Source organism: Bubalus kerabau, chromosome 5 (genome assembly GCF_029407905.1).
Source record: "Bubalus kerabau isolate K-KA32 ecotype Philippines breed swamp buffalo chromosome 5, PCC_UOA_SB_1v2, whole genome shotgun sequence".
NCBI classification, from domain to species: Eukaryota; Metazoa; Chordata; class Mammalia; order Artiodactyla; family Bovidae; genus Bubalus; species Bubalus kerabau.
This window is the reverse complement of record NC_073628.1, coordinates 118,504,871-118,531,451: the sequence shown is the minus strand read 5'-3', so window position 1 is coordinate 118,531,451 and position 26,581 is coordinate 118,504,871. Positions and strand designations below refer to the sequence as shown.

At 43.0% G+C, this 26,581-nt stretch overlaps 1 protein-coding gene across 1 annotated transcript in view; it reads right to left on the bottom strand.

Moving 5' to 3' along the window:
- Window positions 1–26,152, bottom strand: part of RGSL1 (regulator of G protein signaling like 1) — a 58,692-nt gene extending 32,540 nt beyond the window's left edge. Inside the window, exons 1-10 of the mRNA XM_055583808.1 lie at window positions 26,134–26,152; window positions 23,859–23,941; window positions 20,169–20,243; window positions 18,616–18,745; window positions 16,688–16,792; window positions 15,502–15,663; window positions 13,464–14,431; window positions 6,974–7,036; window positions 6,330–6,552; window positions 2,019–2,126 (exon numbers count right to left, since the gene is read on the bottom strand). Coding sequence (XP_055439783.1) covers window positions 2,019–2,126; window positions 6,330–6,552; window positions 6,974–7,036; window positions 13,464–14,431; window positions 15,502–15,663; window positions 16,688–16,792; window positions 18,616–18,745; window positions 20,169–20,243; window positions 23,859–23,941; window positions 26,134–26,152 — 1,936 coding nt within the window. The remainder of the gene's footprint in view (window positions 1–2,018; window positions 2,127–6,329; window positions 6,553–6,973; window positions 7,037–13,463; window positions 14,432–15,501; window positions 15,664–16,687; window positions 16,793–18,615; window positions 18,746–20,168; window positions 20,244–23,858; window positions 23,942–26,133) is intronic.
- Between the last annotated feature and the right edge of the window lie 429 nt (window positions 26,153–26,581).

The window sequence follows — 26,581 nt, the reverse complement described above, 5'->3', positions numbered from 1 at the left end:
CTCATTAAGGCTGATTTAGCTACCAGTGCTGCCGAATGTTCAACTTGCCAGCAAGAGACAAACACTAAAACTAAAACTCACATATTTCAACATCCTTCATGGAAAACCAGCAACCCACTTGGTGGCAATTTGATGACACTGGACCTTTTTATTCTGGAAGGGGCAGCTGTATTGGACTGGAACTGACATGTATTCCTAACTGTGAGGTTTCAGTTAGCATTGATATTTGGGGCTTACAAGTGTTTGATCCCCTGAATAGGATCCCCCGTAACACTGCCTCTGGTCAAGAGATATACTCACAATATAAAGCGGATTGGCAAAGGGCATACAATAGTTGGATCCACTAGTTTTGTCACCTATGAGAGCCGCTGGCCTGGTAGAGTAACAAAGCCATTTTTTGAAGGTCTAGCTGTCTGTCACACCAGCTTGGAGATGATACTTTTTGAAAAATGAGGCATCATCCTCCAGGAAAAACCGAAGACCATAATATGGTGCTGTGGCCCCCAGTGAGTCGAATATTGAATATGAGAATCAAGGGATGACAGTAGAAGAGATCCATTTATCATCAGTTTTGGTGACCTACTTAGGGAAATGTTTAATCTTTACAACTTTAGGTTCTGTGGATCTGGACCAGCACTGTCCAATAGAAATATAATGGGAGCCACATGTATTATATAAATTTAAAATTTCTAGCAGTCAAATTTAAAAAACTAAAAGGAAAAGAGTGAAATTAATTTTAGTAATGTGCATTATTTAACCTATTGGTACCAGCTATATTTCAAGAGCTCAATGGCCACAATTGGACTAGTGGCTCCTGTATTGGACTGTGCCAGCTTGGAGGTCCAGGATCCCAGAGTGGGAATGCTACCACTAGGGACACAGTAGGAGCTCAGTCACTTTAAGTTCCTTATGCCAGAGGCTAGCAGGGAGGCAAAGGAGTCACTGCACTGGCGGGGCCATTGACTATGGTCATCAGTTATGTAGCAGGGGCTGTGCAGAATGCACTTGGCCCTCCTGGTATCTCTTGTCCAATTGTGATGGTAAATCAACAGGTGAGCAGCCACAGCCTGAGAAGTCCTGATGATCAAGGGCTCATGTCTCTCAGGGGTGAAAGTCTAGGTTATCTTGCCAAGTAAGTCCCCTGAGACCAGCAGAACCACTAGCAGAACCATAGAAGGAATCTGTCACGAGCAGAAAAGCAAGGAGAAAAGGAGTATTTGTTGTGATCTCCAGACAAGCCGTTAATAGTGTGTGTCAGCCTTTCTTACATAAGTTCCCTAGGAAAGGAAGCCACCAGACTCCTGGAAGAACTGTTCCAAGATGGGGTAAAATTTCCTTACAAAGTAAGTGGACAATACTGAGTGCTCTGGTGCATGTCTTAGCTCATTTCTTTAGGAGCAAAGCACTCATTTTCCCAGCTGCCTGGAGTTACTGGCTGCTGCCACAGGTGAGGTCCTCTCTGGAAGTGTCTTTGGCCAAAGGGCACTGCCTGACCCAAGGTTATGTCCTCCCAAAGTCAGTCACATCCCATTTGAGTCAGTGAGGAGGTACAAGTTTCTTGCCTCAATGAGGGACAACTCTGAAGGGCTATCTTAGCTTTAGAGCTTCCTATAGGATCTGCTGATGTTTATCATAACTACCTCACAGTTCAGCATCTACCTCTGCCCAGTTCTGCTTTCCTCATGCCCATATGGGTGTTATTTCTAAGAACATACCCCCCCAAAAATCTCCTTTCACAAAACTATGACTCCAGAAATCTTGGTAGGAGACAAATCTGTATTGTTGAAAACCCCAGAGTGATAACTAAGTAAGAAGGTAGGAATTAACAATTTCATCATCGTCTTCATTCATTTACAATTGCATCTGACTTTCATGATGCCCTTCTTTGGCTTTGTAGGAGAAAAGACAGACATGGTCATTCTCTGCTGACCATCGTTTTTTTGGTTTATGCCTCTTGTGGTTTTGAGATTCTCTCTTACCTGGTTGTCTCACATCTATCTTTGAGTTTAAACACTTACCTATATGAGGTACTTTTTCACAATATATTTTGTAGTCATCACTGATCTTCTCTATGGCCACCTTTGGATACTTATAACAGAGTTCCTCAAAGGCCATTTTCTCTATGTCTATCAAATAGGGGAAAACAAAAATGGAGTCTTGTCTACTCTGGTATCAAAGATTCACACACTTTTTTTTTTTTTTTTTGCAAGTATTGTCTTTAAAATGCTATTTAGGTAGGACAATAGTGTTTTACTGGAATGTTTATATAGGAAATACAAGTTTCCTAGGCCAAATCAGAAGCAAGAAAATACTGCCTCCCCTATCCTCTAGAATGGGGGCTTTTGCCTTTCTTGGGGAGACCTGACCCGTGGAAATTTTCTGCTTAAGGGTAACTGATATGACTTTGGAAGAGGCACTAAGTGTTAACATATATACTAGAAGTAATTCATCCAAATGAATATGGACCCTTTCAAACCCCATCTAGTATAGGGAGGAGCTGCAAATGCATTCAAACATTCTGCTATTGCGCCAAAAAATTTGATGCAATTACCTTCAGAATTCTCATATCTCTGAATATCAATAGTTGTGAATAATTGTCCTTTGAGAGTGAATTATTTTTTTCTAAAGGTAGTTATAGATCATGTCTAGTCATGCATGGTGAATTGGGAGGGAATGACTTTCTGTATTCAAAATGAGATGGGACTGTAAGGGTGAGGCAGCAAGAGAAGTTTTAATGAGGTATTGCTGCTGCTAAGCTGCTAAGTCACTTCAGTCGTGTCCAACTCTGTGCGACCCCATAGACGGCAGCCCACCAGGCTCCCCGTCCCTGGGATTCTCCAGGCAAGAACACTGGAGTGGGTTGCCATTTCCTTCTCCAATGCAGGAAAGTGAAAAGTGAAAGTGAAATCGTTCAGTCGTGTCTGACCCTCAGTGACCCCATGGAGCCTACCAGGCTCCTCTGCCCATGGGATTTTCCAGGCAAGAGTACTGGAGTGGGGTGCCATTGCCCAGGCAATCCTAAAGGAAATCAGTCCTGAATATTCATTGGAAGGATGAATATGAACTGATGCTGAAGTTGAAACTCCAATATTTTGGCCACCTGATGCTAAGAACTGACTCACTTGGAAAACACACTGATGCTGGGAAAGATAGAAGGTGGAAGGAGAAGGGGATGACAGAGGATGAGGTGGTTGGATGGCATCACCGACTTGATGGACATGAGTCTGAGTAAGCTCCAGGAGTTGGTGATGGACAGGGAAGTCTGGCGTGCTATATCCATGGGGTCGCAGAGAGTTGGACACAACTAAGCAACTTAACTGATACTGATAGGCAATGGCAGAATAGCAGCACTGTGCCTCCCAAGGTCAAAACACTCATTCGTGTTATGAGCGCTGAGATTTAGGGTAAATCTCATCACCCACAGCTTCCCTGAAACTCTAGGGCAGTCCAGGACTTTTGCAGGTTATACTGGTGGGATCTAGGAGGCATATGGGGTGTGGCCCGCTGAGCGTCAGTGCCCTTAGGTCAGCATAGTCACTGTCATCGTTACCGTCTCTCAGTCAGAAGACTGCAGTGGCAAAAGCAGTGGATTATTGCTGCTATCGATTCAGTTTTCTAGTCTTTCATCAATCCCTCCCTTGCTGAGAAACCTTGGGCAAGACTCTTACCTCGGCTCAGTTTCTCTACAAGAAATATGAGAGTATTCTAGCTCTGATGCTCAGAGAGTTTATGGCATCGTCTGAGTGGAGGCATCAGCCTACTTGGGGAGCCAGGGCCCGGACTTGGACAAATGCACCGGAGGCCCTTCACTGGGGTAGATTTGCATTTCAAGAAAGCAATGGCAGAGGGTATGCTGGAGGGAGGGAGGGGGCATCTCCATGGAGGTGATTACCACTCTTCCTGATCCCTCCTGGCATTTCATGGCCATCAAGGGGAATGCCCCTTGCCCAGCATGTGTAGGGTCAAATTTATCAGCCATCCTTTCTTTCACTTTTCTCTTGATTCCTGGGAGAGGACTGGAATGTTTGGGATTTAGAGAAGGGGAAATCCTAAGGTAAACCAGATGGCCTGTTCATGCTAGCTTTTAATAATTCATGCCCGAGTATGTTCCAAAGGGCAAGCACCCAAACCACCTGCTTTGTACACAGAGTGCACATCCAAGTTTTAAAAGAGGTGAGGGTTACATTTTTTAGTGGAATCTAACAAGTACTACTTGTTGAGGACCTACTTGCTGTGCAAATACATTACCGCCTATCCTTTCAACAATGCCATCATCCCCGTTCTGTAGATGAGGAAATGAGACTCAGGGAGATACAGTGGCTGGCCAAGTAAGCTCACAGAGCAAAGGAGTGGTGGAAATGAATTTTCAAAGATCTTGATTACAAATTTCATGGCTGCAATCACCATCTGCAGTGATTTTGGAGCCCAAAAAAATAAAGTCAGCCATTGTTTCCCCATCCATTTGCCATGAAGTGGGCTCCAAAATCACTGCAGATGTTGATTGCAGCTATGAAATTAAAAGATGCTTACTCCTTGGAAGGAAAGTTATGACCAACCTAGACAGCATATTCGGAGAAGGCAATGGCACCCCACTCCGGTACTTTGCCTGGAAAATCCCATGGATGGATGAGCCTGGTAGGCTGCAGTCCATGGGGTCGCTGAGAGTCAGACACGACTGAGCGACTTCACTTTCACTTTTCACTTTCTTGAATTGGAGAAGGAAATGGCAACCCACTGCAGTGTTCTTGTCTGGAGAATCCCAGGGATGGGGGAGCCAGGTGGCTGCTGTCTATGCGGTCACACAGAGTCGGACATGACCGAAGTGACTTAGCAGCAGCAGCAGACAGCATATTAAAAATCAGAGACGTTACTTTGCCAACAAAGGTCTGTGTAGTCAAGGCTATGGTTTTTCTAGTAGTCATGTATGGATGTGAAAGTTGTACTATAAAGAAAGCTGAGCACCAAATAATTGATGCTTTTGAACTGTTGTGTTGGAGAAGGCTCTCGAGAGTCCCTTGGACTGCAAGGAGATCCAATCAGTCCATACTAAAGGAGATCAGTCCTGGGTGTTCATTGGAAGGACTGATGTTGAAGCTGAAACTCCAGTCCTTTGGCCACCTGATGCGAAGACCTGACTCATTTGAAAAAGACCCTGATGCTGGGAAAGATTGAGGGCAGGAGGAGAAGGGGACAACAGAGGGTGAGATGGCTGGATGGCATCGCCGACTCGATGGACATGGGTTTGGGTGGACTCCGAGAGTTGGTGATGGACAGGGAGGCCTGGTGTGCTGCAATTCATGGGGTTGCAAAGAGTCAGACACGACTGAGTGACTGAACTGATTACTAGTACGTATGTCATAACTCAATAGAATGTCAAAAAACAGTTATTACCAGCTTTTACAAAATGAAATGGAATAACATAGAGAGTATGAGAGTATATAATCTTATGTAATAAGGACAGGTGTTGCTTTGTGAAAAAATTTTAATATATATTTATACACACACATACATATACAGGTATATGTTTCCCAAAATGAAGTCAAAAGTATTTATCGTGCTTTGAAGTTTGAGAAATATTGCAGTACTCTGACTGCCTCAGCACTGATAATTAAAGCAGTTTGTTCAATTTGAACAATAGTGGCTACTCTTACTATTGCCAAATGTTGTGTTAATAGCTTTCATGGATGGTCTTGGGTCATCTTCACAACAAGCCTATTATTCCCATTTTACAGTTGAGAGAAACGGGGCTTGAAGATAGGTTAAATACATTGTTCATGTTCACACAGTCACTAGCAGAGCTAGGATATAAGCCAGATCTGTGGGGCAGCAGGGCCTTGTGTTCCTAATCAAGGCTCTCCACTGCCTGGGTGGCTGGTGTGTTACGTTGGGGGAAGCGAGTGGCTATTGAAAATATATTCACAGAAATGTCTTAGACCTGATTCTGGGGAGGAATGGCACATGTTTTTCAGATGCATGAAATGGAGTAATCAGTATATAACTGTGGTGATGTCTTGGTGGGCATGAGCCTGGTCAAACTTGAGTTCTCTGGTTCCCTTTCAGAGCCAGTGGGGGCCTCTGCAGTCAGTCAGTCTGGATTCAGATCTTGACTCTGTCACTTACTGTGTGACCTTGGAAATGTAACTTGTCCTTTCTATGCCTCAGTTATCCTGTACTTACCTCACATGTTATTTGGAAGATCAAATGAGGTCCTCTTTATCACCTTTGCATTGCATAGTGCTGACACATAGTAAATACTTAATGTTAAAATACTAATATTTCACAGCTGCTTGTATGTAAGGATAAAAAAAAATTATGGTGACTGACCTTACCTGCCAGAAACACTGGAGACTTCCTTTCTACCCGGAGGGACCCACCTTGCTTCAGGTCCTCAGTAGCTATCTTTTGCCATTGCATAGATTCCATTTCTTCCATGTTAGCCAAACCCTGGCTTAACTCCAGTGATTCCTCAAATCTCTTGTAAAGAAGAATGATATCTTCTTTTCTTATAGATTCTTTTTTACGCCACTTGGTGCTGATGAGCCTGCTCTGAGTCTAAGAGAAGGAGATGGTGGCAGACAGCATTTGCTATAGGAACTAGGCCAGAAGCAAGATTTTTACAGTTTGGTCCTTCTTTGCCTCCCTGTCACATGGACTCTGATTATTTTCAGTTTGTTAAGAACTATTTTTCCTTTACAGATACACACACACCCACCCCATATATACCACACACCTTCAAATCAAACTCTTTCTCTATAAGTGAGAAATTCTATATGAATGTGACTTCTTCAAAGCGAGCTTATGCACTTGGATCTTTTTCCTTGAGAGGTTTCTCTTTAGAACATGAGACCATCAACCCCAGTTAATAGAAAAATAACATTTCATTGACTTTAACAAAGAGCACTTCTGAAAGAGCAGTAACTCCCTTTTCTTCCCTCAACCTCATGATTCCTCCCCAACTCAAAGTCCCTCCTACTGTAAAAATGAGAAACCAGTAGTCCTCTTCATCCAGGAATTCAGTATACCAGGGGCTGAGGATCTGAAATCCAAATACAACATAAGCATTATGAGGAGATGTTTGCTGCCTTTGTCATGCTAGTATTCACATGGGAGAAGAGAAGGCTGCAGATTCTGGATTCTCTAATTTGGAGATATGGAATAGCAAACATTAGCCATGACCAACCAGGAAGTATTCCTTTGCCTCTCTGAATATGACAGCTCCCGTCACAGCCTCTCTCTGAATCTCAGAGAACGGTGATTGATATTTACTTAAGAAGAGGCTTCCCTAGTAGCTCAGATGGTAAAAAGTTTGCCTATAGTGCAGGAGACCAGGGTTCAATCCCTGGGTCAGAAAGATCCCCTGGAGAAGGGAATGGCGATCCACTCCAGTATTCTTGCCTGGCGAATTCCTTGGACAGAGGAGCCTGGCAGGCTACAGTCCATGGGGTTGCAGAGTCGGACACGACTGAGTGACTAACATGTTCACTTTCACTTTGAGAAGAGAAACAACAAATCCTTTACTGAAGGGCAATTATTTGACATCTAATACTTATTTATTCCCTTGTAAAGTACTATCTCATTGAATTCTTAAAAGGGTCCTGGAAACCAGGCATCTCTTTTTGGTATGTCTATTCTTAACGTCTCCCACTTGAAGACCTTACCCACTTGAATACTCCATCAGATTAAAACAAACAAATAAACAACAACCAAAAAAATCCCACAAGTCAGTGCTTAGCTAGATTGATTTATCTGCGCTTACTTTCATTCATTTGTTTATTTGATGACTATTTTCTGAGTGCCTCCAGACACTGTGCACATGACTGAAAACACAGAGACCAATAAGCTACAAGCCTAGTTCTCAAGGAGTTCACTTTCTAGTATGACTCATGCTATGATAGAGGTGAGAACAAAGTTCTTTGGCAGCAGAGAAGAGGAAATAATTAGCTATGTTTTGAGTTCAGAAAATTCAAGTAAAGTTCATAAAGGCAAGAAGAATTAAATCACAATTTATACCTTGCAGTATAAGTAGGAGCTCACCTTTCTGACATGGAGTAAAGAGCATTCAGCTAATTGGAAGAGATTAAGCAAAGAGACAGAGAAGGGAAAGAAAATGTATGAGAACAATGAGTATTCCAGGATGGCTGAGCTGTAGCTTTCTTGTAAAGAGCTCAGGGCTGGGGCAATGGCAAGGAATGAGGTAGAGAAGGCCAATTGGGACTATATATAAGGAACTTGAATGGTTTGATAAGTAGTCTGGACATTATTTTACGGGCAATAAGTTGCTTATAATAATTTAAAAGGAACGTAAGATTGTCTCCAGAAATTGCCCAAGTCATGCTGCCAAAAGGTGAGTTTAAGAGCATGAGTTTTAATAACTTTATCAGATCTCCTAGGCTTCTGAGGAAACCAAAGTGAAGTATATTCCTGAAAGAATTCAACTCAGTGATTGAATAATAGCAATCTATAATGCAACATAGTGATGGATAAGCTCTAAATATATATGTATCAAATACTAAAAATCAACATGTGAAATGAGTATTCCATAGATGTCTATTTAGGTTTCAAAGATTTATGAGTGGCGACATCAGCATCATGGTATAAGATGCTCCCTTGTCTCTCTCCTTCAATTTACAACTAGTGAACACCCACAATTCAACAAATGCCATCCAGCCATCTCATCCTCTGTCGTCCCCTTCTCCTCCTGCCCCCAATCCCTCCAGCATCAGAGTCTTTTCCAATGAGTCAACTCTTCACATGAAGTGGCCAAAGCACTGGAGTTTCAGCTTTAACATCATTCCCTCCAAAGAAATCCCAGGGCTGATCTCCTTCAGAATGGACTGGTTGGATCTCCTTGCAGTCCAAGGGACTCTCAAGAGTCTTCTCCAACACCACAGTTCAAAAGCATCAATTCTTTGGCGCTCAGCCTTCTTCACAGTCCAACTTTCACATCCATACATGACCACAGGAAAAACCATAGCCTTGACTAGACGGACCTTTGTTGGCAAAGTAATGTCTCTGCTTTTGAATATGCTATCTAGGTTGGTCATAACTTTCCTTCCAAGGAGTAAGTGTCTTTTAATTTCATGGCTGCAGTCACCATCTGTATTGATTTTGGAGCCCAGAAAAATAAAGTCTGACACTGTTTCCACTGTTTCCCCATCTATTTCCCATGAAGTGATGGGACCGGATGCCATGATCTTCGTTTTCTGAATGTTGAGCTTTAAGCCAACTTTTTCACTCTCCACTTTCACTTTCATCAAGAGGCTTTTGAGTTCCTCTTCACTTTCTGCCATAAGGGTGGTGTCATCTGCATGTCTGAGGTTATTGATATTTCTCCCGGCAATCTTGATTCCAGCTTGTGTTTCTTCCAGTCCAGCGTTTCTCATGATGTACTCCGCATATAAGTTAAATAAACAGGGTGACAATATACAGCCTTGATGAACTCCTTTTCCTATTTGGAACCAGTCTGTTGTTCCATGTCCAGTTCTAACCGTTGCTTCCTGACCTGCATACAAATTTCTCAAGACCTCTCAAGAGGTCTGGTATTCCCTTTCTGGTATCTGGTCTGGTATCTCTTTCAGAATATTCCACAGTTTATTGTGATCCACACAGTCAAAGGCTTTGGCATAGTCAATAAAGCAGAAATATATGTTTTTCTGGAACTCTCTTGCTTTTTCCATGATCCAGAGGATGTTGGCAATTTGATCTCTGGTTCCTCTGCCTTTTCTAAAACCAGCTTGAACACCAGGAAGTTCACGGTTCACATATTGCTGAAGCCTGGCTTGGAGAATTTTGAGCATTACTTTACTAGCGTGTGAGATGAGTGCAATTGTGCGGTAGTTTGAGCATTCTTTGGCATTGCCTTTCTTTGGGATAGGAATGAAAACTGACCTTTTCCAGTCCTGTGGCCACTGCTGAGTTTTCCAAATTTGCTGGCATATTGAGTGCAGCACTTTCATAGCATCATCTTTCAGGATTTGGAATAGCATGGCTATGTTGTAATAAAACTTTATTTATGGACACAGAAATTTGAATTTCGTATAACACCCATGTGATCTGATGCATTTTTCTTTTGATGTTTTTTCCTACTGTTAAAAAATGTAAAACCAGGGAGTTCCCTGGCATCCCAGTGGTTAAGGCTCCACATTTTCACTGCAGAGGGCAGGGGTTCAATCCCTGATCAGAGAACTAAGATTCCACAAGGCTACAACAGCCCCCAAAAAACCAACCCCCAAAACCCACAGCAGCAACTACCTGTCTAGTAAAGATATTGGTGTAAAACCAGTCTTAGCTCGCTGGCTATGTAAATACATGAGGTAAGCTGGATTTGGCTCCAGGACTGGAGTTTGCTGGCTTTGCAGCAGACTAAGGGAATCTGGACGCTGGCTCTGCACTTGCTAGGAGACCACAGTGAGACCTTAGACCTTGCTCTGTCATCTGTACAATGAGAGTGGAAGCTGAGGGAACCTCCAGGGCTTCCTCTGATGCTAAGGTTCTATGGATCTGATTAAGGGGCGTTAAGAGGATGAACGTTTGTGTACCTACCACTTGTCAGATGCTGCGCACACAGTGCCTTTCTCTGAGGGGGCTGTTGCAATCCCCATTGTAATGTTGAGGAGGCAAGGACAAAGGGGCCCCACAGCCTTCTACCTCAGATAAAACAATTTGAAAGTGGAGAAGTTGGCCTTCAAATCCACAGCTGTTTGCTCTCTTCACTAAAACTCAATGTCCTTTGTGTCTCTAATCTTATTTCCTTTCTTTGAAAAAGAAACTTTTTATTGTTGTAAAATATATATAACATGAAATTTGCCATTTCAACCATTTTTTATGTGTACAATTCAGAGGCATTAATTACATGCATTATATTATACAACTATTACCTCTGTCTATTTCCAAAACTTTTTCATAACCTCAAATGGAAATTCTGTACTAATTAAGCAACAATTCTCCATTTTCTTTGCCCCCAGCCCCTGGTAACTGTGAATCTATTTTCCATTAGATTTGAACTTTCAGTTTAATTTCTTGTCATCATTGTTGGTCTCCTTGTCTATGAAATTCCATATCCCTGACATCTTCAGCACTGTCTCTCAATCTTCCTCTCTCTGGTTGGAAACAAGAGCGGCTTTAAGACTGATGCTGTCTTCCAGATCTTTCCCTTTTCATTTATTTGCCTTTTACAGTATAGTATCCTCAACATTTCTATAAATTTATTGAATTCACAAATATAATAACAAAATATGATTTTATCCCAACTCTCATTTTACGTCTGAGGACAAAGAGACCTAGGAAAACTAAAGAATTTGGACTTCCTAGTTTGTTCAAGACCACCTAGCCAAATGGTGATAAAACCAGGATTTAAAACTTCCCCTATATTCCACATGGATTCTGTTTTCACATAAGTGAATCAGAAGTTAGGAAATAGACATATATTAGCTGGCATGCTATCAGTATTCAACAAAAGGTAACTGGATAATTGGAGGATGGTTGAACGGATGGATGAAAATGAGAGTTCTTACAGAAACAAGTGTCTCAAGCCAGAAAATATTGCCCTGAGCAAAGCCCAAAGTAAGGATCATCTCCAGTTGGGATGAAATGATTCAACAAGTGACTGCTGAATGTACTATTGAGCACTCGACACTACACTGACGGTAGCTTTCTAGGTGCTTGGAGACTAGTGACAAAACATGAAAACCTCTCCCCTCATGAGGAGAAGGAAAAGAAGCAAAATAAGTTAAAAAAAAAATCTATCTCTATAACACACACACATATAACATATATACATATTGTGCATTTATTTAAAACATAATACAAGTATATGTGTGTATAACAGATGTACACTGTACACACAAATGCATACATGTACATTATAAGGATTATACATGCATACACACGAAGTGTATGTATGTGTGGAAGGATACATACATGGATCCAGATCACGGTAAGTGCTAAGGAAAAAGTAAAATGGGGATAGGGCTGAAGTTTTATGTAAAGTGGGCAAGTAAGGCCTCACTGAGATGACTTGAGCAAAAACCTGAGGGAGGCAGGGACTCAGTCATACGGGGATCCACACATTACACACAGCAGGAGCAGCGCGGCTGAGCTGGACATGTGTCTGGCATGACCAAAGTGATGAGCTTGGGGGCAGAGGAAGGTGAAGCCAGAGAGGAGAGGCAGAGGACAGACACTGTAGGCCTTGTTGGTTTTAGCAAGGACTTTGGCTTTTATTGGAGACAGCCATCTGTCTTCAATGTCCTCACTTTTATTTTCAGTTAAATCACACAACTTATGTTGTGGCCAGTGTGGAAATGGATCTGCTGAGGGCCAAGAGCAGATCCAGAGGCATCAGCCAGGAAGCCATTGCAGTGAACCAGGTAAGTTTGGACAGAGCTTGGATAAGAGTGGTTATAACAGGTGAGGGGAGGAATATCAGATTCTGCATATTTTTAGGGTTGGACCAACTGAATTCACCCATAGACTAGACACAAGTGTGAGACAAAGAGGTGAGTCATAAATGATATCAAGATTTTTAATCTTAGAAACTGTGATAGCCCAGCATTGTCTAATAATATAAATACTTTTAATATCTTTGCAGCAGACCAAAGGCCAAGGGAGGGAGCTTTGCTGTGTGGATGTGCTGATGCAGGAAACACAGCCTATCTAAGCCTCCATCTAGTTCCAAATGCCTCCATAAAGGGTGGGGCAGGTAGGGAGAGGGCTCTGGAACTTCTACTCGGGAACTGTGCAGACAGCGTTGACTGTGCACCCCCTGGACAGATCTCATCCAACATTGCCCAGATGTGCAACCCTGGATAATTAAGGTGCATTGGAAATTGTGCTGGACTTAGAGCCAAGAACTCCTGGGTTCTAACCCTGGTTCCTTTACTAGTCCAGCACAACTTCCAATGCACCTTACTGGCCCTGTGGTTTCCCTACCCTTCTTTGTAAGTAGTCCCTTTTTATTGAGCTCTCTCCTCAATTTGGCTCAGCCACTTGTTTTCTGCCAAGATTTTGAAAATAGTCAACCTATTACTTCCTGTAGGTGTCTAGGATAGCCCCATGCTTTTATTTAATGTTTTGGGATAAGAATAAATCCTCCCACTTGGCCATTTCCATGATGGCTAGTCTAGGAAAGGGAGACCCTGTATTTTGATTCATGACATTTAGCTCAGAGTTCTTAAAACATCCTTCAATAGGAGAGTCTGAGGTTGGGAGACTCCATATCAGGGGGAATTGAAGAAATAAAAGGTGGGTAGTGACTATTCTTCCACCTTCATCCTACTATGGGGTTCTGGCTACTTCTTGGGACTTTATATAACTTACTCATAAGCGATCAACCAACTCATTGATACGTATTGTGTGGGTAGTTAAATCATTAAGTTAGTCAGTATAGATGACCAGGTAGGATTTTTGGTAAGTCTTGACCTAATCTTCCAGATACCAACCCATTTCTGTGATGCATGGCCTACCTTGCATATCTCCTTCTGGGTTCTGGGAATCCAGGGGTTCACATCCCCAGAAGGCAGCATCTCCTTCAGGCCTTCAATGGTTTGGGATTTGAGCGGCAGGCATGGACCAATCTGCTCATTCAGGTAGAGCTCACAGATCCTGTTGCCCAACATGTGCCGAAAGATGGCTTTCCCAGTCTTCCTGTTACTCATTAGGACACTGAGGAAATGGTGCAGGTCCTGCCAGAGGTCCAAGAGTTGGATCTCCACTTTCAAATTTAGCTTCTTCAGGTGGTCCCGGAAGGGGCTCCCTGCACAGGCATCCGCACACAGGGCCCAGTGGGTGTACCCCAAGGAGAGGTTCTGCTTCACGGCCTTCTTGATGGTCATGTGGGAGGAGTAATTGATGATGGGGGTGACAGTCCTCAGGTGGGTTGAGAATGCTGTCTCAAAGAGGCCCTCCATGTGGAGGTGGCTCTTGGCTTTCTTCTTCACATTGGACTTCCTGGCATAGAGAACATCCTTTTCTGGGGAACTAATGATTCTGTCTTTTGAAGAGGCCTCTTTTGGGAAAGGCTTTTGTATAACCACCTTGTCTTGAGAATCCAGCTCCTGGGGGGGCACTGTGTTGGTATCTGGATTGGTATCCATTTCCAGGGACCACAAGCCACGGTCTATCAAGTGCCACATCTTCCTCTTGATCTTCCTGCTTGAGTAGTGCTTCTGGGGTTGGTGGGCCTTCTTGATGTTCATATTCAGAGGGAGCCCTCCTTCATGGGTATAGCAGATACTGTACAGGCGAGTCTCATATTCCTGCATCAGAGCCTGGCACGATTCCTCCTTGGCCATGACTGTCTTGGCGTGGGTGTAAAAGTTGGGGAGCCAATAGCTCTGGAGTTTGAACAGGGCCACTTTTTGCATGTGGCTCAGGATCTCCCTCCTGGTGGTTGACTGGTTGGGATGCCAGATGGACAGGTTCAGGAGGGCCTCTGGAAAAAATAAAGAGAGAGAGAGGATGAAAATGATGTGGGGATAGTTTTTTAATTTTTCCAAATGTTTTTGTGTTTCATTCATTCCTCATGCAACCCTAGACAGGTCAGAGATAAAGTGAACATGATTTTAGGATTTGTTCAACACACAATGACCCCTTATTATTCTGATCACCTTACTTCTTCCCCAGAGAAATAACCATTTTGTGGGATTCCTCAAGTTACTTTTTAGACTACTGAACATTATTGTAAAGAAAAGCAAGTGGTACCAGCAAATATGTTTAAGAACAAGAAACATGTACCTCTGAATGGAATTTCTCAAAGTTAGATCTGACTAAAGGAAGGAGTTTGGTCTGGATAATTTGGTAAAGTCCTGACTAGCCCTGATTTTAATGTCATCAATTCCCAATTATCTATATAAATAGAGGGGAGTGTGACTAACCCCAAATACTGCAGCTTCTGGAGCACATCATTTGTATTTGGGTTAGGAATGCCTCCTCACTTAATAAATAAATACATTTGAATGAATTTGATGTTCTAGAGAAGGAGTTGGCAAGTTTTTTTTCTATAAAGAGTTAGATAGTAAATATTTTAGGCTTTGTGAGCCATTTATAGTCTCTGTTGTACAGTCTTCTTTGAGCTTATAAAAATAAAAAAAACAGTCTTAGCTCATAGGCCACATGCACTGCATTTGGCCTGTGGACTATGGTTTGTTCTAGAGAACCCTAATTGAAAACAAAAGAAAACAGCAACAACAACAACAAAAAAACACAAAATAAGCCATGCAGGCTTAGCAAGTACAGGAACTGTTCAATTACCTTGTCCCAATTCCCCTTCACTCTTTTCAGCTAACCTTCACTAACAAGCAACATCTCAGGAAGGGCACATACCAGCTTATGGCCAACTGTCTCTCTCAACTGTTCACTGTTAAGGGTTGGGGTTCCCACTGGCATCCCTAATGGAGAGAGGAACAGTTTGCAAGGCAAGGGACTGAGGACTATCAGACATTGGACTGATTTTTTCTTGCATTCCCCAGGGATTTCACCTCAGATATGCTTTATGATTCTTACTGATGTTCATGTTGCAGAGAGTCACCACCCGTGAGCTTTCCTGCAGATGGGTGGCCTTCAGCACAAAGAGGAGGGAAAGGTAGTGGTTTCTCACTTCCAGGTCCATCTCATCTATGCTCAGGATCTTCTCAACAAGAATCCAGAAATCCACCAGTTCTTCACCTACGGATCAGACAGGATCACCTATGGATCAGACTGAGCTGCACCCCAGGCTTGCCCCTCCAGTGGCTGCATCTGAGTGCGGAAGCTGACACCCCCACCCCACCTCCACCCCCACCTGCTCTACTGCCTCCAGCATCACCTTGAGCCACTCCTTTGGCTTAAGGGATCATTTCCAGAAATGTCCTAATGCAGAAGCTGATGGGAGACATAGAGAAAAGGGACTTAATGGGTAAGACTCTTTCATGATTTTGGGGGGGGGGGTGTTAGAAAAACTGTCAGTTTAGGAAAAACCACATGAGAGTAGATCATTAGACATTCAAGTTTTGTCCAAAAAATAAAGATCAGCGTAAAAAGAACACTTCTTAGATCATGGACCCAGAGCAGCCTGCAGAAGGACACTGGAGCCCAAAGGTGCCAAGGACTACATGCCCCACTTTACTGCTTTGCCAGGGCTGAAGTCTGAATGACAAACTATAAGACAATCTGTCTAGTTCTTCCCTGCCTGACCCCTGGAAATCCAGAATTTCACCTTTATACTAAGATTTGTTCCTGTGTCAAAGTTAATGATGCTGAACTGGAATGTCAGCTAGTATTCACAGCCAGCCTCCTAGACTCATCACCTACTGGACCCAGTAGAACAGAAAGCACTTTTGCTACAGGGATTTGTGTATATACTTGTTCCTTGTCTGTCTCCCCACTGTCACGGCAGCTTTGGGAAGCAGGGACTTAGGGCTCTTGTTCACCTTTGTATCCCCACCAAGCAAGCACAGTGACTGCCATACAGTGGTGCTCAATAAACATTGTTAAATGAATGAATGAATGAAAGGGACTCTGAGTGCTTTTGCCATAACCTACACAATAGACCCCAGTTTCCAAAGACTTCTACCCAAGCTGTATTATAAAGCACTTTTTGTATTCACCACAGATACACAGAACTGTTAGTAGCAGCAGTAGAACTGCTCCAGGGTATCCTGGAAGCTGTTAAGAACTTGCAAAGGCCCCAGGAACAACTCCAAGAACCCACCTGCACTGCCCTTGAGGTAGGTATAGAAGCGCCACATCCCTCTGACCCCGCCAATGCATTTCTCGAGTAGCCACTGGTCTGCCTTTTGCCATCTCATCATCTTGGCTGCCAGGAAAAGTCCATGGTAAGAGATTGAGAATGAGCTCTTCCCCCAGCCCCTCTCTCAGCCTGGCACATGGCCAGACTCCCATTCACTCAACGGGAGTGAGGAGAAATGGTGGCCATTGAGATGAGTAGGGCTCTGACTACGTGGTGCTTTTGAAGCCAGACGCAGGCCCTCTAGTGACACGTATCAAGAGACATGGGGCGGGGGGAGGGGCGTACCTACAAGCATACGTACAATCCACAGATCAAAATCACCCTCCAGACAAGGCCCCTGGCCTTCCATGGTCCGCACCTGACAGCAAGTTTTCCAATACATGTGTTGAAGGAGGGAGATGAGTATAATGGGCGATTTGTTACGATATTTCACTCAATGGGATTTCCCAAATCATCACTTTCGCTAGTTTCCTTTGGCTAGTTGAGCTGAGTCAAGTTATCAGTTTAACCCTAGGTGAAAATTTTATTCATTCATTCTTTCAACAAGCATTTATTATAGGCCTACTAAATGCTGGGTACCATTCTAGGTGTTTGGGATACATCTGCAAACAGAACAAAAATCCCCACCCTGAATGAGCTTATATTCTAGCAAAGGAGACAGACAACAAACGATAAGCATAATAAATACATTTTCTAGTAAGGCTGAAGGTTATAAGCACTATAGGAAGAAATGAAGAAGGCAAGGAGGGTATAGGTAAAGCTAGGCAGGGGCTGGATGGGTGGGCCGTGGGCTTCCAGGGTAGCTTTCATTGAGAAGGTGAGAAGTGCACAGAAATTTAAGGTGAAGTGGGGGCACCAATGTGAATATATTGGAGGAGCATCGCCCCAGGCAGAGTGAACAGCCAGTGCAAAGCCTTGAAATGCAAATGTGCCCAGCATGTGTGAGGAACTGCAGAGGAGGAAGTGGTTGGAATGGAATGAACCACGGAGAAGTAGGAAAAGATGACATCAGAAAGGAAATGGGGCCAGGTCTCTAGGACCTGGAAAGGCATTTCAGGGGCTCTGGATTTCAGATTGAAATGGGAGCCATTGGTGGTGGTGGTGGTGGGAAGGGACAGCGAGCAGAGGAGTGATATGATCTAAACGGAAGTTGTAAAAGGCTCACCCTGGCTGCTGGGAGCAGAGAACAAGAGCGCAAGCAAGGAGACTGATTCAGAGATGATGTCAATAGCCAGGTGAGACAGGCAGAAGGCAAACTTATGGTTGCCAGCGGGGAAGGATGGAGGGAATGGATAGTTAGGGAGCTTGGGGTGGACATGCACACACTACTATATTTAAAATGGATTACCAATAAGGACCTATTATACGGCACGGAATGGAATGGAATGGAATTCTGTTTAATGTTATGTGGCAACCTAGATGGGAGGAGAGCTGGGAGGAGAATGGATACGTGTATTTGTATGACTGAGGCCCTCTGCTGTCCACCTGAAACTATCACAACATTATTAATTGGCTATATCCCAAAATAAAGTAAGAAGTAAAAACAAAAACAAAACAGCCAGGTGAGAAATGATGGCGGCATAGGCCAGGTGATAGCAATGAAGGTGGTGAGCTACCTTTGATTCTGAACGTATTATAGGCACTTTGGCCATCATTACCTCTCTCGTTTCTAGCTGCAGTGAGACAAATAGCCCAGCCCAATTAACTCCTGTTTCTTCTTCTTGGTACCAATTTTTCAGCCTAAGATATCACCTATTGCCACAATGCAGGCTAAGCCACCCACACATCTAAGGCTGTAAAGGCAGCCAGTATTTGTAGGACTGAGACACATAGGAAGGTTTGCACCTGGCTCCCCATGTTTCTATACACACATGCCCCCACATGCTTACCTCCTTCTGGGGACTTAATGAAACTGATGAACTCCTGACAGAGAATGTAATGGAAACATAAGTTGGCTTTACAGAAGAAAGGTAATCGATATTTTTCCAACCAGGTCAATAATCCTTTGTACTTTGCAATCTAGAGTCCAAACAAAATAGGAACAGAAAGGAGAAATGGAACTGAATTGCTAAGAAATGCAGCTTAGTAAAAGGAGCAATTACATAACCTTATGCTTGTAATATTTGGCCCAGAGGCATGTTGATTAAAAATAGTATCTAAGAGGCTCTCAAGGGAGTGAATGGATTGGCAGGAAAGAAAAGACTTTTTCCTTCATCAAAAAAACCTTATTCCTGAGTGAGGTTAAGAAAAGACCTAAGTAATAAACAAAAACAGGGCAATGACACAGTCCTAAGCTTTGCTTGATAGAGGAGAAGCAGAAGGGATTTTGGTCTGTGGTGTCAAGTCATAACTCTACTCAACTTGCTTCTTTGTAAGCACACTTACAACTTTTCACAAGCTCGCAACCCATATCAACTGCACAACACGTACAAAAACACACAAAGACTGACACATACCATATAAGTAAGGGAGGAATACCCAAAGGATCGAATCCCAGAGATGGGATATGAAGATAAAATTTTTAAGTGTTGGGATTCTCCTTGGGAAAACAAATACATGCATAAGAATCAGAGTCCAGTGTCTTCCTCAGCAATCCAGATCCCAGAGGAAAATAGAACTTTGCTGTGAGCATGGCTTAGTGCTTAGTGTGATCATTCCGATCCCACCTGTCACAAAAAGGGCATGAGGGAGGCATTGCTGAGTCCAAGGTCTACAGAGTAGAAAAGGAGAACAGGAAGAGGGGAGAGAGAAAGACAGTGGACAAGGATAAGGAAAAAACATATAAAAAGAAGAAAAGACTGGGGGAAAATATACGCCCCGTGGTCAAGTATTCATTAGGAACTGTTAAGCGTCATCTTGACTTGAGCTACACTCGTTGGGAAGATCCCCTGGAGGAGCAAATGGCTACCCCCTCCAATGTTCTTGCTTCGGAAATCCCAAGGACAGAGGAGCCTGGTGGGCTACAGTCCGTGGGCTCACAGAGTCAGACAGGACTGAGTGACTAACGCTTACTTTACAATGCAAATAATTGTTATGGGCCCATGGGCTGCACTTCCTTTCCCACACCCATGCAGGTATTACTTATCAATTCCCAGACTCTTTCTGGCTTAGGTGTGGCCTGCAGAGTTCTTCTCAACACAGTGCTCCAAGCATCGACTACCCAACCATCACAGTGGACATGAGAGGTTAACTTCTTTTGCTAACCATGGACTAAAATACAGAGAAAAGAACTCAGCAGCAACTGCCTGCCTAAGCAATAAAAATGCAAAAAGGAGAAATGTCTACCTGGCTTGATTCTGTTTGTCCTACTCACCTGCTTATAGCTTCTTCCATAGTCACCCTGTCATGAGCTCCTGTCCCTTCCACTCCCCCGATCCACACTTCAAATCCATCTGCCTCTTCCCCCATCCCAAACCATCCACCATTCAAGAATCATGCTCACCAAGTCGTGGGGTATTTCTGGCCACAAGCTCCATTGTGAATTTTCAACAGTGTAAAATGGTGTCTGGCCAAAGACCTGAAAAAGAAAGCTAAGAAACAGCCAAAGGGGTCTAGAGCATCTCTTCGTGAAAGTGTCATGGTTCATCTGTAGTCACAGGGGAAGAGAGGTTCCACTGCTTTCCTATTTCAAGGGACATTAATTCTTAAATTTATTCCAGTGAATCAACTTGCTTTGCCCAAAACAACAAAGAAAGATTAAATTACAAGATTCATTTATCTTTTGGCTCCATCCTGCCCTGACCTGGGAGTTATCTTGTCTGTGTGCAAAGGCCAAAGCTCATGACTTTAAAAGGTGTTTACTTTGTGTATTGCATTATTCATTTCTCCAGGACCTAGAAAGTTAGAGCAAAGGCTTAAAGCCTTTTCATAAAGAGAAATATCTTTGGATTTGCCTAACCCATTGAACTGGAGAAAGTAGAGAGGACTGAGGAGGTGAGGAATAAGGGTACAAATTATTGATACTTAGGGGGGCATTCAGTTCAGTTCAGTTCAGTTGCTCAGTCATGTCCGACTCTTTGCGACCCCATGAACTGCAGCACGCCAAGCCTCCCTGTCGATCACCAACTCCCGGAGTTCACTCAAACTCACGTCCATCAGGTCAGTGATGCCATCTAGCTATCTCATCCTCTGTCGTCCCCTTTTCCTCCTGCCCCCAATCCCTCCCAGCATCAGAGTCTTTTCCAATGAGTCAACTCTTCGCATGATGTGGCCAAAGTATTGGCGTTTCAGCTTTAGCATCAGTCCTTCCAAAGAACACCCAGGACTAATCTCCTTTAGAATGGACTGGTTAGATCTCCTTGCAGTCCAAGGGACTCTCAAGAGTCTTCTCCAACACCACAGTTCAAAAGCATCAATTCTTCGGCACTCAGCTTTCTTCACAGTCCAACTCTCACATCCATACATGACGACTGGAAAAACCATAGCCTTGACTAGAAGGACTTTTGTTGGCAAAGTAATGTCTCTGGTTTTGAATATGCTTTCTAGGTTGGTCTTAACTTTCCTTCCAAGGAGTGAGCATCTTTTAATTTCATGGCTGCAATCACCATCTTCAGTGATTTTGGAGCCCCCCAAAATAAAGTCTGACACTATTTCCACTGTTTCCCCATCTATTTCCTGTGAAGCGATGGGACCAGATGCCATGATCTTCGTTTTCTGAATATTGAGCTTTAAAGCCAACTTTTTCACTCTCCTCTTTCACTTTCATCAAGAGGCTTTTTAGTTCCTCTTCACTTTCTGCCATAAGGGTGGTGTCATCTGCATATCTGAGGTTATTGATATTTCTCCTGTCAATCTTGATTCCAGCTTGTGCTTCTTCCAGCCCAGCATTTCTCATGATGTACTCTTCATATAAGTTAAATAAGCAGGGTGACAATATACAGCCTCAACATACTCCTTTTCGTATTTGGAACCAGTCTGTTGTTCCATGTCCAGTTCTAACTGTTGCTTCCTGACCTGCATATAGGTTTCTCAAGAGGCAAGTCAGGTGGGCTGGTATTCCCATCTCTTTCAGAATTTTCCAGAATTTATTGTGATCCACACAGTCAAAGGCTTTAGCATAGTCAATAAAGCAGAAATAGATGTTTTTCTTTTTTTTCTTGGAGAAGGCAATGGCACCCCACTCCAGTACTCTTGCCTGGAAAATCCCATGGATGGAGGAGCCTGGTAGGCTCCAGTCTATGGGGTCGCTAAGAGTCGGGCACGACTGAGTGACTTCACTTTCACTTTTCAGTTTCATGCATTGGAGAAGGAAATGGCAACCCACTCCATTATTCTTGCCTGGAGAATCCCAGGGACAGAGGAGCCTGGTAGGCTGCCGTCTATGGGGTTGCACAGAGTCGGACACGACTGAAGTGACTTAGCAGTAGCAGATGTTTTTCTGGAACTCTCTTGCTTTTTCCATGATCCAGGGGGGCATTAAGAATATCCAAAATCATATAGAAAATTCTAGGCTACTGTCCTCTTTTGTCATGGAGAAGGGACTGAGACCTAGGCAACGAGCTTTGAGACTAATGGGAAATGGTTTCTATGTTTACAGGTATCTATGCTTCTGTGTTTCTATGTTTACAGGTATCTATCTCACCATGGTCATCAAAATGTCTCAAAGTATTCCCAAAGTGGCAATGGCACCCCACTCCAGTACTCTTGCCTGGAAAATCCCATGGACGGAGGATCCTGGTAGGCTGCAGTCCATGGGGTCACTAAGAGTCAGACACGACTGAGCGACTTCACTTTCACTTTTGTGCATTGGAGAAGGAAATGGCAACCCACTCCAGTGTTCTTGCCTGGAGAATCCCAGGGATGGGGAGCCTGATGGGCTGCCGTCTATGGGGTTGCACAGAGTCGGACACGACTGAAGCAACTTAGCAGCAGCAGAGAGGCTAAAGCTCCAATTTCTGGCCGAACTCTTGGCGTATCACATTTCTAAGGCATCTTCTTCTTTTGCTACTCAGTTCTCCAGTCATTCTTGCTTCTTTATCCACCCTTCCCCCCCCATCTTCATCCTCAGCCAGTTGTCAAATACCTAGTCATTTTTCAAGACTTGGTTTGTGTCACCTCTTCATTGGTCCATTTCTGACTCTCCCAAGTAGGAATGGCCTGTTCTTCCAATGTAACCACCTCCTAGAGATGTCAATCATGTCACGCACAACCCTTTTTTGCACTCACCTTAAATACTGGTCTCCACATTAGACTGGGAATTCCTTGAAGACATGATGGTATGTCCATGTCCCCAGTACTAAGCCTAGCTTCTGGCACAAAATGACCACCCAATAGGTATTTGTGGAATAATAGTGTTTTTCCTAGTTGTATGACATTTCCACGAGGTAGCATCCCATGGAAAAAGGCGCATTGAGGTGAGCAACTATTTATAAGGCACCAGCATTCAGATGTAACCAAATATTCCAACCAAAAAAAAAAAAAATGCAGGATTGGTGTAGGCCTGGGTTTAAAAATATTTTGATGTATGAAGTTTGTTTTGATTGAATAGATTAAAAAGCTATATAGATTTGCTTCCAGTTAACAACTCAACAATTGCTATGTGTTAAACACCCAGTGAGGGGAGTAGAGCAGAGTGAATAATCCATGGTTCTTGTCCTGCAGGAATTCACAATTTCACAGTCCAGTGGAGAAAACACACACATACAACACGAGAGAGTAGCAAAGTATCAAGGAGCACAGAGGCAGGAGGAGATAAGTTCTGATTGGGAGGACCTAGGAACTCCTTAAGGAGAGCAGGATTTAAGTAGCTATCTGAACAATGATTAAGAGTTTGGTGGGTGAAAATATGGAAACTAAGAACCCAGGCAGGGAGAGGCATGGAGGGAGAGAATGCCAGGTGAATGCCCCCTGCAGGATAGAGATGGATCACGGGAGCACTGGGTACCAGCAAAGGGTGTGATTAGAGATAACCATGGACAGGTAAGGAGGCTGGGGATTTGGGATTTGATTATATCAGTAATGGGAACTCCTGGAGATTTTAGAGGATTTTCTGATTCATATTTATTTGCTCAAATTGAAATAGTTTTGATTTGATATGATGTTTTTATTTATTTTTAAAAAAGGCACTCAGCTCAGTGATATTCACTATTTGGCTGTTGATGAAACATTTGGATTTAGGTCTGAGAATGCTTACCGGGAGAGAAAGAAATGTGTTGAAAAAATCGGCAAAGATTTCATCCTCTAGCAGAATTATAAGATTTGTCGAACCAATTATCTCTATAGGGGAAAAAAAAACTCTTATAAGCAAGATTGCATTTAGGATGAGAAAATGAAGGAGTTGAATGGATCATTTCACAAGGGCAAATTTCCACATGATGATGGCCTTTAAAGTCATCCAACTCAATTTCCCCCCCTTTCCAGAACCCTCCTCAGCAACCCTGCTTAAGCACTCCCAGCTGTGGGAAGCTTGCCACCTTATAGGGCTGCCCATTCCATTTATGAAGAAATAAAATAGTTTTTTTCATTCTGTTCAGGGGGTTCTCAAGGCAAGAATACTGAAGTGGTCTGCCATTCCCTTCACCAGTGAAACTCAAATACTTTGGCCACCTGATGCAAAGAATTGACTGATTGGAAAAGACCCTGATGCTGGGAAAGATTGAAGGCAGGAGAAGGGGATGATAGAGGATGAGATGGTTGGATGGCATCACTGACTTGACTATGAGCAAGCTCCAGGAGTTGGTGATGGACAGGGAAACCTGGAGTACTGCAGTCCGTGGGGTCGCAAAGAGTCAGACATGACTGAGTGACTGAACTGAATTGAAAATAGTTTAGTAATATCTTTCCTATTGTGAACTGTTTTCCTTTATTTTCTTTCCATTTGTTGAAATTCCGCCCTCTGAAGCTTGACCAAATTCACCTAAGTTCTCTTTTAAAGGGCAATGCTCCCATATTTATAAAGATATCACAACATTTTGGTTACCTCCGCCCACTCTGGCTAGTCACTAAGCATTTCTTCAGTACTTCCTTGCGTGGCCTTCTTTCCATTTGGCTCCCCTCTCATTGGCTGGAGGGGCACCCATAATTCAAGCATTTCACATTCTTCCCAGAGAAGAGCATAAGACAACTATTGCCCATCTTCTAAGTTATACTAGTTCTAAGTTATTCTAGTGTGGCCGGAAATGAGGTTAGCTCTGGGCACTCTCACATTACACTATTCACTCCACCATCTTTAATTTATGCAGTCACTTTACAGAAACCAAGTCAAATTTCAACTAGTTGGTTTTGGCCCAACATTAAAACCCCCAAAGAGCTTTTTTGGAAAAATATTGGTTATGTAACATATTTGTCATTTCTCTCAAGCTTGATCATTGTGCTGCCCAAATTAATACAAGGAAAAAATGCTGACTGTCTCAAAGCCAAGCATAGAGACCACCAGTGGCTTCTCTAAGTTTACTCTAATTCACCCTCTATGCTTTTTAGTGTATAATGTTAACTAGCGAATAGTGTCCTGTTAATGGCCCAGCATTTTTCTATCATATCTAAAATTTATAATGAAAGACTTACAAAATGAGAAACCTATTAGACACTAGACCTATCTCTCAGTTTAGCTAAATGTGTGATGAGAAGAGGAAGTGTCACTCCACCAGGATGAAGTTACAATAACATAAGAAAACTAAGCAATTCCCTTCATTGCTTTTCCTAATGATACTTTGGTGGTTATTATTTTCTTGTAATAGAAAGAGAAACCCAGACAGTCAAACACTATTATAATAGAACAGATGCCAATTTTTGCCCTCTGTTCCACAGATGTCTTTTTTGCTATCTAGTGTAAATTTTTATGTTTTTCTGTCTCTCTCTTCAGCCCTCTGCACATCTTTTTATAATTCCCTGATTTATTTAATCTATTCCACATGGATAACTTAAAAATCTATGTTCTCAGTCCAGACTTCTTTCTTTGACTCTAGGTTTCAGTATCCAATGAGCTATGGGATATCTACACATGACACCCATCAGACACTTTCATCTCAACATTTTCAAAGCTGATCTGATAGTTTTCTTCCCAACCTGCTCGTTTTCCTGTATTCCCAGTCTCAGTTACTGGAACCACCATCCAACTGTCTGAACCAGAAACCTGAAAATCATCTTTGATTTCTCTTGCTCTCTGTTTCTCTCTCAATACTCCCACACGCAATGGAGCTGCATGTGCTTTCTCCTTTTATGTATCTCTGGTATCTATTCTTGCATCTCCATCCATAAAGTCACTTTCTTATTTCAGGCCTCTATCATTTCTCATCTAGACTGTTGCATCAGTTTCTTCAAATGTTCTTGCTATTTCTAATCACTGCCACCATATTATTGTTAAAACTCTTCAGCAATTCTTCATTGTCCTACAAGATAAAGGCTAAATTCCTTAGTACAGAATCTGAGGCTTCACCCAATCTGGTTTTTGTGTTCCTTCCAAGCCTCACCTGGGAGGCTCCACTCCATGTTGCCCTCTGTTGACCAGCCAATACATTGCTCTTTACTGCACAAGGTATACACTGTCACATCCAACCTCTGTATCTTTGTTCCCACATTCCCATCCCCTGAAACATCCTCTCAACCCCAGGCTGCTTTGCAAATTATCAAGAAATGGTTTATATGTAATCTCCCTGGTAAACCAAGAATGGCAGAATGTACCACAATAGTAAAATTGATCACTACTCCAGGTCACCTCACATGGTCATGTACAACGTCCATCACAACAATTAACAAGTCATTCTTTTCACTCACTGATGCATCTATCTTCCTCACCAGACTGAGCTCCATGAGAGGAGAGGCTTTTGTCTGTTCATTGTTTTTCTTCTAGACACTAACAGTGTTTGCAAAGTGTTCTGTAAGTGTTTAGTGAGTTGTTCCTTCAAGAGAAGATCTTCA